The sequence below is a fragment of the Morus notabilis genome, unplaced genomic scaffold, assembly GCF_000414095.1.
Source record: "Morus notabilis unplaced genomic scaffold, ASM41409v2 Scaffold18, whole genome shotgun sequence".
In the NCBI taxonomy this organism is placed as follows: domain Eukaryota; kingdom Viridiplantae; phylum Streptophyta; class Magnoliopsida; order Rosales; family Moraceae; genus Morus; species Morus notabilis.
Window position 1 is genome coordinate 142880 of NW_010358991.1, and position 14173 is coordinate 157052.

Here is a 14173-nt window from a genome sequence, read left to right on the forward strand (position 1 = left end):
AATTAATTAATTAAAGAGTTTGATTAATTATTAATTTTATTGGAGCTCGAAATTATAAGTCCATGAGTCACCGCGTTGTCCTTGTAATTCTACAAGACACTAAGAAAAAAATGGAAATATTTAAAATTATGGGATTCTAGATGCATGAGTCTCAGAAGTCTTCATTCCATTTTCGACTAATCTCCTCTTCAACTCCGAAAAAGGTGTCAGAAGCTTTGCTTCATCGGGATTACTTGTGCAGCCGTCCGTCAGAGCACGCCGTACGAACCTCCGGAGCTGCCACCAAAATCTATCAACTTCACCTATAAATACCCTTATCTTCCTATTCTAGATAACCAGAAGAAATCTGAAACCTTTGAGCCCCCATCTCCTTCATTTCATAAGGTGAATCCATCATCATCACCAGTCACTATCTTCATTTTCTTCAAATCACTCTCTCTTTCTTCTCTCCTTCAAACTTCTCTAGTCTCTTGCTACAGAGACTTGAAGTTCTTCAAGCTCTTCAAAGCCTCCAAGTGTTGACAGCTGTGGAAACTTTTTCAAAAACACTTTTCGATCCATTTCCACCACCATCTTAAAACTCTTCGAAGTTTCTTTATACATTTTCCGGCAATGTTCAAGTCTTCATTTTCGGGGTCACTTCTGCTCACCGTCGGAGCAAGTGCTCCGAGTGCCGTTCTCACTCCCACAGCAACACGCGCTACTCTTGGAGTTCTTTTCACCATAGCCTTATCTATCTCACTAACTTCACTCTCACTCTCGTCCAAGCCTTATCCACCACTTGAGTCACCATATTCGCTCCTGGAGCAGCCTACGTTTATCTCCAGAGCACTGCTCTATCAAGGCATCTTCGGCCTCCTTTTCTCTATCTCTATCAATTACTTTGTCGCACCTCCCACCATTCTTCATCTTCGGAGTTCTTTTATTTGTTTTTTGCGGATTCTCTAACGTATTTTGTAGGGCATGTTCATCATTTTGGCAACAAATAGGGTCCTAGGACACGCGTCATTGGGCTTAATTTAGGCCTAACCGATCTCATTTTTCGTCGGAGGTCTGGCCATCATCATCCACTTCAAAGCTCGGCCACGTTGGATCTGCTTTTGACAAACCGCGTGCTTACACGTGTCAACCCCCGACACGTCGACTCTTCAAATATACCAGACCCGACAACAAGAAAGATTCAAGTATTTTAAACAAGAAAGATTCGTGGTTAAAAAACTCAAGTTATCATCATAATCCAATTCTAATTAGTGTAAATTAATATATTGGACTTGGCTCTGTTTTTTGACCGGAGATTCAAATTACAGAGAAAAGGATGGGTGCTAGTTTGTTAACGGAGAAAGTGGAAAACCATGGAAGAAAGGGGGCAGATAAGAATTGTAGAGGTGTTAAGAGTAATAATAAATAAATTAAAAGAAAGAGAGAGATAAAGGTGGGCCCACAAGATAAAGGGTCACCTTTGCTAAGACGCTCTCCATCGTTAAATGGTATACCCAAAGTCTAATAACTAATTACAGTTTAGTCAACGCCAAAATTTACAAGTCCTGCCCGTAGGCCTAAAAGCCTGTTCCACCAGAGAAATAGGAATTAACAAATAACCTTTCTTGAATGATTTTTTTTTTATTAATGGCTGAAATTATGTATAAAAATGTCCATTTTTGTTAACTTATTGATAAAATTGATTTAACGAGTCAATCATCAATTGATTTAGCCTAAAAAGGACCATCCTGACTACATACCGCAACTCAAAAGGCTCAATTTAGAATTTACTCCCCCTCCCTCCCCTTTCCCTTAAATTCAATGCTCGTAATGGTGGGGGGCTGTAATGAAAAGGAACTCAAAATCTCAAGAATCTATTTTTTTCTCTCTTCAACTTTTAGCTCAAAAATATCATAATTTATTCATTTTAATTTTAATTGAAATAATTTTTTAATGTGTTTATAATAAAGAGAGGAATAAATTTACATTCATATTGCATATTTTTTAATGTCATTTATAATAAGGTTTTATAAGATTTATCACAAAACTCTAATGACAGTTTTCAACGCTTTATCCAAATACAATTCAGATTTTATTTTCAATTCAAATTACAATTTATTTACATATTCAAACACTGGTTGGAATCACAATTCAAACCAAATTAATAAATTGAATCGTTGAACCAAACAAAGCCTTAGTGGTTCATCACTGATTAACTCGATGATTCTTCACTATTAATCAATATCAGTTAACAATTAACTAAAATCAATGAGTAATTTAATCAATTCTAATCAACAAATTATAAGTTTATTAATGATAAACTATTGATGAATTATTAGTCCATCACTGATTGATTGTCGGTCAATTACTGATTGATTCCTTAAAAAACAGTCATTTTCATAAAATAATTAAAGTTCAACTATTTTCATAAAATAGAAAAAAGTCAGCCATTTATGAAAAACAACAATTAAAAAATGTCATTTAGCTAATTTTTCTAACTTTACACGTGAAAAAACCTAATTTTTTTTTTATTAATGGCTGAAATTATGTATAAAAATGTCCATTTTTGTTAACTTATTGATAAAATTGATTTAACGAGTCAATCATCAATTGATTTAGCCTAAAAAGGACCATCCTGACTACATACCGCAACTCAAAAGGCTCAATTTAGAATTTACTCCCCCTCCCTCCCCTTTCCCTTAAATTCAATGCTCCTAATGGTGGGGGGCTGTAATGAAAAGGAACTCAAAATCTCAAGAATCTATTTTTTTCTCTCTTCAACTTTTAGCTCAAAAATATCATAATTTATTCGTTTTAATTTTAATTAAAATAATTTTTTAATGTGTTTATAATGAAGAGATGAATAAATTCACATTCATATTGCATATTTTTTAATGTCATTTATAATAAGGTTTTATAAGATTTATCACAAAACTCTAATGACAGTTTTCAACGCTTTATCCAAATACAATTCAGATTTTATTTTCAATTCAAATTACAATTTATTTACATATTCAAACACTGGTTGGAATCACAATTCAAACCAAATTAATAAATTGAATCGTTGAACCAAACAAAGCCTTAGTGGTTCATCACTGATTAACTCGATGATTCTTCACTATTAATCAATATCAGTTAACAATTAACTAAAATCAATGAGTAATTTAATCAATTTTAATCAACAAATTATAAGTTTATTAATGATAAACTATTGATGAATTATTAGTCAATCACTGATTGATTGTCGGTCAATTACTGATTGATTCCTTAAAAAACAATCATTTTCATAAAATAATTAAAGTTCAACTATTTTCATAAAATAGAAAAAAGTCAGCCATTTATGAAAAACAACAATTAAAAAATGTCATTTAGCTAATTTTTCTAACTTTACACGTGAAAAAACCTAATTAAGAATAACACTAAGGTCTCGTTCATTTCACCGATTTGAGTTTTCAATTTTAGGTTTTTACAGTAAAAAGCTCTCAGAAAATGTCACATCTAACTTTTTCTGCTACAGTGAAAAGTTTTTAGAAAATGTCACATCTCATCTCAAATTAAAAATTAGAATTCACGAAGTGAACGAGGCCTAATAATCCATTTAACCTACATTCTTGCTCAGTCTCAAGCCCATGCACAGGGGTGAATGTGAGCAAGAGGAAAAAGAGACTTGATTTTTAAATTCAAAGAAAAATGATATTTATTCCACTTACCCATTTAGTAAGACTCACCTCATGTGAGTAGCGGGTTTTAAACCTGAAGGGATGAATCAAAGTGCTTTTGTTTAGTTATTTCCTTAATTACTGTAAGTTGTTTTCTGACTTGAATGTTTCAAGAATCCTCATTCCGGAGTTTCAGTCAACGTTGAGGATTAAGAATTAAGCGGGTTAGCAGTTTTCAAGATTTCATGCGGATTTCACCTTGACAATGGATGCTTGACTCTGGGAAGCTAGGATCAAAAAACTTGAGAGACTTGTGGCAATCACTGGGCCCGTTTAGTTTGCTGATTCGAGTTGAGATGTGATTTTATGAGAGTTTTTTACTGCAACAAAAAAATTAGATATGACTGTTTCTGAGAGTTTTTTACTGTAGTAAAACCCGAATTCTAAACTCAAATCGGTGAAATGAACGGGAACAAATAATCTGATGCAAATAATACATGTGATGATGCTGAGGCAACAACAATCTGACAAGGCTTTTTTTTTATGATCAAAGAAAATCAAAGGAAGATCGATTGGCAACTAGAAGAGAACATAATAATGGACATGTTCGCTCCCTAGACACTTCCTAGTTTTCTGATCGTAATTTTGTTGGGGCAGTTTAGTTGATTACTAAAAAGGAACAAAATTCGTTTTGATTTCTAACATGATAGAGTATGAGTTTATTTATTTGTCTCATAACTAACGTTAACCAGAACATGATTCCTAAAGTTCTGCAACGCAAAACCCATGACCAAAAGCATTTTCTAGGGACAGATTAAGTGTTGCCCAATTAGGTTAGTACATTAGTACAGCTGAGCACAATGGGATATCATTAGGTATGTGCATAGTAGAAATTAGAATAGTTATATAACAGACATTTTCTTTCATATGCGCTTACTCCTGGGTAGCTATTTATGGAAACTGATTTTTGGCAACCTTGTACTGCAACTAAAATCACAAAAATGGTTAGTATGGAATGACTTCTATTATGCTCTAGCTTGCAATTAAAGGATGCATTACGCAATTCTGTTTTTAATAAGGCTCAAAAAGTATACACGAAACTTGTACTGACCAAATCGCACAAATAGCAAATATAGGTCCCCTAGTCCAGTACGCAATGTCACTTCTTTTTGCAAATAAAAAAAGTCCATGCATGTTTATGTATATACATGAAAAAGCAGAAGGTGAAAAAAATGAAAAAAAATTATAGAATTGGTACTCTAGTCCTTTCCAACCTTAAATAAATAGAGGGGAAAAAACATGAAAATAGTTGGAGCGTTGTAGAAAGAAGAAGAAGAAGAAGAAGTAAAAAAAGGAAAAAAAAAAAAAAAAAAAGATAGTTGTTTTGAAGAACAGAACATGACTAGAAAAAGAAAAAGAGAAACCAGAATATGCATCTATTTATCTTTTGTTTTCCTGCTTCAAACATTCATGCGGTGCCATTCCATCAAAAATCAAAATTTTAATATATGATTTGACTAAGTGAAAACAAAAGATTGAAGAAGCCAATATTGTAGCGATTCTTTCTTTCCTTTTGGTAATTAATACAGTAACTACAGAAAGGTAATAGCATTGAGAAAGTGCTAAAGAGTATAATAAAGAGGAAAAACCAGCACAAGGGCTAAGAAATAACCCACCATTTAAAAAAAAAAAAAAAATTGCTCTTTGGAGAGCTTTAAGGTCTTGTAGGGTGGTTGTTATGATGAAGAGGGTCAGGCCCTGTAGGAACTTGCCTCTCCGACTCTTCATCCACGCCAATAACTGAATCTCCATTGCCAAATATATCCACTCGGTTCGTTAGTCCCTTTTTGAAACAAAAACCAAGAAATTCTTATGAGGGAAAAAGAAAGAAGTTTTCATTTTTAGTTTTTGAAAATAAACGATGCAGAAAGGTACCTGCAGTGTGGCCTTGTTTTCAGCCATTGTCGTTTCTGCTTGGAAACCTGCAAATGTGGAAAGCGAAATGCGTTAAGAAACAATATTAATATGCAGGGAAAGCTATATGTGTGTGTGTGTGTGTGTATACATAGGGTGAGAAAAGAACTCACGAGGTGGAGAAGATTGAAGAAAAGGCAATGAAGCCACCATTAGAATGACCACGACGGTCGAAAGCCCTGTGATAAACGCCATTTTTTATCTCTTGAGTCTCTGAAACCAGCCAGCTTTAGAGAGATGAGAGAGAGAGAAGGACAGATGTAGGGGGGTGAGAGCAATACACATAGGAATATATATATACATAGATTGAATATTTTACCTATATATATATATTTTCGAAACACTCGCCTTATAGCGCCTCCGACCCAATCATTACAAATTAAAGCCTTTGCTATATGCTACGAGGTTGTATATATATATATATATATATATATATAGAGTGAGAGAGAGAGAGAGAGACCCGACCCGTATTAGGAGGTACATGGTCGTGCGGAGGGAGCGTGAAGGGAAGAAGTGGAGATGTCTGTGACTGTGACTGTCCAAATGTTAGTGGGAGAATGATCACCAGCAGCACAGGCACAGGGGACGTCAGAGCAATATACATAGGAATATATATATACATAATTGAATACTTTACCTATATATATATATATTTTTCCGAAACACTCGCCTTATAGCGCCTCCGACCCAATCATTACAAATTAAAGCCTTTGCTATATGCTACGAGGTTATATATATATATATATATATATATAGAGTGAGAGACCCGACCCGTATTAGGAGGTACATGGTCGTGCGGAGGGAGCGTGAAGGGAAGAAGTGGAGATGTCTGTGACTGTGACTGTCCAAATGTTAGTGGGAGAATGATCACCAGCAGCACAGGCACAGGGGACGTCTATGCGACTGCGAGCGTGGTGATGAGTCATCAGTGTCTGTCGTGTAGTCGTGTGGACTCTGTCTGTGTAGCAAACAAACAGCCAAACAACGGACGGACGGTTCTTAATTAATCTTTGACCAATGATTTCCCATGGCCATGGGGCCCATTTCTGAATTACGACCACCTCCCTCATTTGCCGCCGAGTTGTCATTGAAATTCTCATTTACGATTATGCCCTACCCATGGTGACCAAGGACAAGAGCGTAATTGGACAATTCCGAAGACGGGGAGACAAGAGCGTAATTTACGAAACGTGCCGTTAAGATAATACCATCACATCACCGTCTTCGGCTTTGCTTTGCTTTCCTGGCATCTTTCACGCTTCAATCGTTTTCGCAGAAAACCCAAATATACAATTTTGTATTTACCATTTGCTCTCTTATTCAGAAAAAAAATTTTCTTTCCCTAAAAAAAAATGAAATTAATCGTTTAAAATGACGCAATAATCTCTTTTTATTGCACGCATTATGCATATAACATAGATTTACTGGTATTCGCCAATTACAGATTTACAGCTGATTTATCACGACTAGCAAGAAAGAATTGCTTTATCACGCCGTTCAGAAAATATCCCTGTTCATTTTGTCGATTCGAGTTTAGAATTCGAGTTTTGTTACAGTAAAAAATTTTCAGAAACAATCACATTTAACTTTTTTACTACAGTAAAAAACTCTCACACAAAATCACATCTCAACTCAAATTACAAACTCGAATCAGTGAAGTGAACGGGTATATACATCACGAGTTCAGGTACAGATAAATTATCCACCTTGCTTAACGGAAAGAGGAATATTGGGTTTGAGAATGGATTAGTGAAAATATGTCTTACAACTTTTATCTGATAGTTACTTAACTAGAGGAGCAAATGGATTGGATGAAGGATTCAAAACTCTGCAAAGATGTTCAATTTTAATCGTTCTAAAATTACAATAGGATTCAAGGAGGGAATTCACACTGATTATAATTATGAGAGAAAATCTCTCTTATTTTTCTTTCTTAAAGGTAATTGTATTCAAAATTAAAAGACTACACACTAATACTCGAATGACCTCGAAAATCTCTCTACTTACCTAGGCGTTAATGTCAAACCTATTATTCTAGTTTGATTTCAAGTAAACCCGGTGAAATCTCATGAAAACGGAACAACAGAAACTGCCAGCCTGCTGACAGGGAAAGCAACCAATCCCATTCTACCCCGCATATTTTGTAGAAACTAATCCAAAATTAACAAATTGAGGCTAGAGGAATTGTAACTAATCCAAAATTATCAGTGGAAATTTATACATTTGACCATAGAGAAAGGAAAACGTAATGAGCATATTTATCAAAAATCACCGTATGATAAATTATCATAACTTTTCCATTTATCCAGTTGAAACAAATTGGTTTATTTACATGAACCCCATTAAGGGCTTTCCTATTAACCATAAGTGGGGCAAACTATTAACACAAAAGAACTCTGATTTTGCCTAGTTGTTTGCAAAATCACGAATCCTGTGAAACCAAGGCTCATGACTTACAGTCCTGAAATGCCAACATGACAAAAGACTCATGCTGCTAATACGTCATTAGATTAGTGAGGATGCCCACGTCAGCAATGAACCCGGTAATTTGCAATCTGCATAAAGAATTAGTAAATAAAATCATCAGCGGTAACACCAGAACTCTAAATACAATTTTCAATAATATGAGAAGCAAGCAAGCGAAGAGCGTGACTTACGATCTATCTCTGAAGTATGGAATCTAACAACTTATGCTCCGAAGTAATGAATCAACTCTTCATCGCGCAAAAGATCGTCAAAAGAACCTGTGGCATCAATTGCAAAATCGAGGTTGAGGGGGCTACTGAATCCTCCAAAATCTAGCGATAGACTATCAATTGGAGAACCAAAGTGAGGATCGACAGGTCTATCTTGCTCATTACTGACATAAAAGGGCAAGTCTCCACCACTAATCTCACTACTGTTTCTATGTACTGTTGGGATTTGGACACCATCTGCCACCTTAACATGATGCTCATTAAATGCAATCTGAGAATGCTGCCGGTCATGACCAGGACCATAATCTACAGGTGGATTATAGAAATCAGAAGTATTCCCATGATGAATGACGTTGTTTTGCACACCATGATAATGCAATGCTGTTTCGCCCACTTCCCTTCTGTGTATAGAAATTACATTATCCAAAGGTAAAGAAAAGAAGCTGTTGTTATCAGATTCCGGCAACTGAGCTTGGACATCAATGTCCTTCTCCATTGGCCGTAAAGCTGTTATCGGTGAAGCTGACATTGGCTCAACTTCTTGTTGGTTGCCATCTGTATGGAACCCAATCAACCGTGCATCTTCAGTGTGATTAATGTCGGGCAAAGTGTTTCCTGGTTCAGTAGGTAGATGCTCATTTTGAGATGGCTGAGGCAACCGTGCATCTTCAGTGTGATTAATGTCAGGCAAAGAGTTTGATCCTCCACGAAGTCTTTTTCTCCTCCTGGGTTCCCTTTCCCCTTGCTCCTTATCTTGGACACGTTTAGAATTGTTATTCCGCTGTTTGCCTGAAGGCTCTACATCTATAGGTTGACTTCTCCTCTCATCTTTAGATGAAACAGAACCTAAGCCATCATCAGTGCCATCAACGTCATAGTCGCTGCCACTATTAGCAGTTGCTTGCTTTTCACCTAGTCCTGCTGGTGGCATCTCTGTTATCCCAGATGTCCCATTATCACAACTAGGCTGCCGAATGAGGGCTTCCTCTCGGGTCAAAACTCCTAACCAGATTGCACTCTCTTTTGCTGTCATCTTATCCTGTAAGCACTTAGACTGGCGCACATGTCGCCTTATCTTTGCAATATCTGGTGACATATGCTTTATTACAGCCGTTAAAACTCCGACTTTCCATATCTTCTTCAAATCGTGTGGCTTCTTATAAGGGGGACTCTGACCATGCTGCAGCCCCAATTTTACCCACCAATCTTCCTTCCCGGTTGGCCACCAAGGTGGTGGGACTTTCTTTTCTAATGGGAACTTCCTTTGAGGAGGGTCACAGTGTTGCATCAAAGAAGACAAAAGAGAACCCAGAGTAGCATCTTGCAGGTCTTGGAGAATGCTCTGTGGGTTTCCATTTTGACTATTATCTGCCTCAGACATGGCAAAACACTCGGCTTCGTACTTGGCTATGGCTGCAGGCCCATTTTTATCAAACTTCACCTTCTCCTTCCACCAAGCTCTAATGTTATCTGAAGAACCGCTAACAGGCTTTCCCTTCTCAGGAATGATCCCATACACGAAGCCGCGAGCTTTGCACACTTCCATCAGCTTCAACATATACTTGAGAATGCCATCTTGGGCTCTCGACATTTTCTTTCTGCGTGCCTGATCAGACGTCTGCTTTGGCTTCTGCTTTTCAGCAGCCTGTTGGGCTTCAAGCTTCTGCCTTTCCTTGAGCCTTTTTAGTTTTATCCGATCCTTCCACATTCGTCTCTCCAATTCCTCTGCCTCAATCTCCTCATCACTAACATCCTTGTCTGCTATATCTTCACAGCGTAAGTCTTCAACTTCTATGTCTGAACCGTCAACCAATGAGTCATAGGCCATCGGAAAACCTCTGATTCAATCAAATTACAATTACCCTTCAATTTCCTTTGTGTTTTTCCGGTCTCCAAATTACAGAACACTCACCTTAAAAAAGGGGATAGTCGTATCAGTCTCAAATAATAAAGGTCTATTTTCTTGTGTAGAAACAACCAACACTCAGTACAGAAACAAATTATTTCTTTCCTCCAACCACAAACAGCCATTTTTACGAATAACATACAAAAGTATATACCAAAAGGGTATAGCTTTTACAACAAATGAAATTAATATACGAGGCTTAGAATTCTAAATTAATTCAAAAATAAGAGCACCTCTCAATAAGAGAATAACGAAAATACTGTACGCATTACAAAATTAATGATTAAGTCGTGTAAAAATTCAAAGTACCTATTGAAATGATTTCAGAATACAGGTAAATTGTCTCCAAATACAATAAATTAAATGAACCTAGAAATAAATAAATAAAAATTCAGCAATTCTTCAAGTGATTCGATTATTCAATACATAGATAATCCAATACAACTGAAGGATTGAGTATTTTGTCCTAAACGCCCAAATAGATGAAAAGAGAAAGAAAAAGAGAAACTTGTTACCGATTATCAGCTGAAATTCCTTCAAATTCTCGCATCTAATTCGCAAAATTGTGAATTCGCTTGAGACAATTAAAAAAACCCTAAGAGATTTTCACTTTGTTTGTGTTTGGTTTCTTCTCATGCTCGACCTCCAAAAGAACCTGACGACACGAGAGAGAGAGAGAGAGAGAAGCGAATCCAATAAAACAAGAGATAAACATTATTTAAAACAAACAAACAAACAAACAAAAAGAGATCAGAAAAAACCCAAAAAGGTTCTTAGTACCGTATCGGAGAAAATGGTTAGAAATCGAAAATACGCCCGAGAGAGACAGAGAGAGAGAGAGAGAGAGAGGCGGGCAAAAGGCCTTTGCAGAGGACACGGACGATACCAAATCAGAGTTGCCAACACCGAGGCGTTATCGTCTGCAACGCACTTTATGAAAAATCAATTATTTGTTTTGGAGCGGCTTCTCAAATTCGTTTTTTGACTTTTTTCCATTATTATCTTGGGAGTTTTTTTTTTTTTTTTTTTTTTTTTTTTTTTTTTGGGGGTTTTTTTTTTTTTTTTTTTTTTTTTTTTTTTCCTGGAACAGTTTAATAATTTTTATAGTATTCATAAAAAAATATTTTAAAATAGCACAAATTTTGATTATTTTATTCTTGTAAATATCACTTTGACTGGTAATTATTTTTTGTAATTATAATAATTAGCAGTCGTAATAGTGTATTTTTATAAGTACTCATGATAATTATTTGTAATAGTTATTGGTAAGCTATTGACAGAAAAAAAAATCTTTCAACAAAAAAATGAAACGGAAAAAACTATCAAACTCAATGTTACGCAAGTTCCGTTCATTTCGCTGATTCGAGTTTAGAATTTGGGTTTTATTACAGTAAAAAGCTTTCACAAATAATTAAATCTAACTTTTTTACTACAGTAAAAAACTCTCACATAAAATCACATCTCAACTCGAATTAAAAACTCGAATCAGCGAACTAAACGGGCCCTTAGTAGTACTATGAAAAAATTGAATCTAGTTCATTTAGGGGGGAAAAAAACTCAAATATGTTATTCACATAATCTTGCAACTAATGGAGTATAAAGAATCCCGTCCAAATTAATTGTTCCAAGTAGCAAATTTTAGCATTTTAGGTAATTAGAACATGTTTTTCTACCTCTTTATATTATCTTTTTAAGGAAAGTATCCTCGCCACTCAATACTAGGGGGGCCACTGAATATTCATACATACCACTCTTAAATGTCCTAAGATTAAATTTTTTTTTTTTTTTTTTATAAGTAGTTCAATCTTTTCCAGCTCACCCTGTAAAAAAAACTGTTTTTGAAATATTCAATCATCTTAAATGAAAAGATAATCAAAATCTACTCTTTAGCATTCATATAAAATAAAAGTTTGCAACATAATTAATTCAGGAATTAATTTGCAGTAGTACACTACAATATTATCTTATCAGTTTAGTATTTTGAACTGTTGTATTCTACGTTATTTGATTATAATATTTCTTCAATACACTTTTTTTTTTTGTATTGAAAATAATTGTACTACGCACGTCAATTTATACACGCACACACTGCAACATTTGTCATACATTCCAATTTTTCCGCAAAAAATTAATTCTAACATTACGTGGTAAGATTATTAGAAGAAGCTCGTGAATCCATGATCAATGGAGCTAATTAAGATCAATCTTTACTTTTTCTTTGTATATCAATTAATCTTTTTTTTTTTTTAAGGAAATGTATCAATCAATTAGTTCATACATAATAAATATTTTGAAATCAGACTATTATACACTTCGATTTATCTATTTTCAATTTTCAAAATATTATACACCAGTTTGATTTATCTATTTTTAATTTTCATAATATTATACACCAGTTCGATTTATCTATTATCAATATTCCAAACAAAACAAAATTGATCTATTCTGAAATTAAGGACAGTATTTTGCCAACTAGTTTTCTTTTTTTATTTATCTGTTATGTGTTGATACCGCTCTTGTTATTGTTGTTAGCTTGATGATGGTTTGATTATATTTATTTCCAAGGGACACCCATTACACCAATGCTCCTCCTATCAACTTTCATCGTTTTACTAAAAAACACTTACATTGGCCCTTAAAAAAGATAAAAATTACATTGACAATATCACCCAATGGCGATCCTAAGTTTACAACAATAACAATGACAATAATAAATATAAGAATAACGAGAGATGAAACTCAAAGACCCGATAAGAATAAGGTACTATGTGGATTTTAGAGCTGTTGACAATTCAATGCAAACGTTTCCTTTCATTTTCATTAATATTCGGCACAAAATGAGGCATTGATTTCGAATCATTCCACGTCATAATCCTCTAAGATTTATTAACAGATCCGTTCAGTTTGCTAATTCGAGTTTTTAATTCGAGTTGAGATGTGATGTTGTGTTAGCTTTTTACTGTAGCAACAAAGTTAAATGTAACTGTTTCTGAGAGATTTTTACTGTAACAAAGTTCAAATTTTAAAATCGAATCAGCAAAATGAACATGGCCTATACGTCCCCAATCCCTTACGCCATAATTCCTTTACTTTTTCCTAAAGGACCATAATTCCTTACTTTTGAAACAAAAAAAATAGTAAAAGAAACTTTTAACTAATCCAAACAATAATATAATATTATACATATACAAATTAATTTTTAATGATTACCGGTTACGTCTGTTTCGTAATTACTTATTAAATATAAAAATTTAATAATGTATATTCATTGGCAGATAAATATTATAGTAATTATTAAAATAACATGTTCATTAGGAAACATAAATAATTATTTATCATCCTTCTTTGAAATTTTAACGTGAGGATATGACATTGACGAGACAAAAACGAGTCTACCAGAAATTGAGAAAAAGGAAAAATCATGTGTGTGGCACTTAATAATCATTTTTAAGTATAGTATGATAAAACAATAATGATAAACAAAATATACATCATCTCATAGCTCTAAAAAAAAATTGTTTGATAAGTTAAAACTACTCTGTTAATTATATAGTTTACTTATTGATATCAAGTTGGTATTTTTTTTGTCCTAACAAGTTGTGCTCAGAATAAGTTCCATGTGCAACATGCTACTCCAATCACTATCCTCAGGTTTCTACAATTGAAATGCTCCTTCAAGTGCAAGATGTGTTACGATTGTTATTGTAACACTATATGGTCCGTTTAGTTCGTTGATTCAAGTTTTTAATTCGAGTTGAGATGTAATCCCGTTCAGTTCATTAATTCAAGTTTTTAATTCGAGTTGAGATGTGATGTTGTGTGAGAGCTTTTTACTGTAGCAACAAAGTTAGATGTGACTGTTTCTGAGAGGTTTTTACTGTAACAAAATTCAAATTTTAAAATCGAATCAGCGAAATGAACATGGCTTATACGTCACCAATCCCTTACGCCATAATTCC

General features: G+C 34.5%; 1 protein-coding gene across 1 annotated transcript; it reads right to left on the reverse strand.

Moving 5' to 3' along the window:
- Window positions 1-7867: 7867 nt before the first annotated feature.
- On the reverse strand, window positions 7868-11118 carry LOC21391365 (ETHYLENE INSENSITIVE 3-like 3 protein). Its single transcript, XM_010093690.2, has 4 exons — window positions 10995-11118; window positions 10730-10869; window positions 8270-10220; window positions 7868-8167 (listed from the first exon to the last, which is right to left on the reverse strand). The coding sequence occupies exon 3, from the start codon at window positions 10134-10136 to the stop codon at window positions 8301-8303; it is 1836 nt and encodes a 611-aa protein (XP_010091992.1). The 5' UTR covers window positions 10137-10220; window positions 10730-10869; window positions 10995-11118; the 3' UTR covers window positions 7868-8167; window positions 8270-8300.
- Window positions 11119-14173: the final 3055 nt, after the last annotated feature.

Excerpts from the sequence above, each read along its gene's own strand:
- LOC21391365 (XM_010093690.2), bottom strand. The coding sequence starts at position 10,136 with ATGGCCTATGACTCATTGGTTGACGGTTCAGACATAGAAGTTGAAGAC.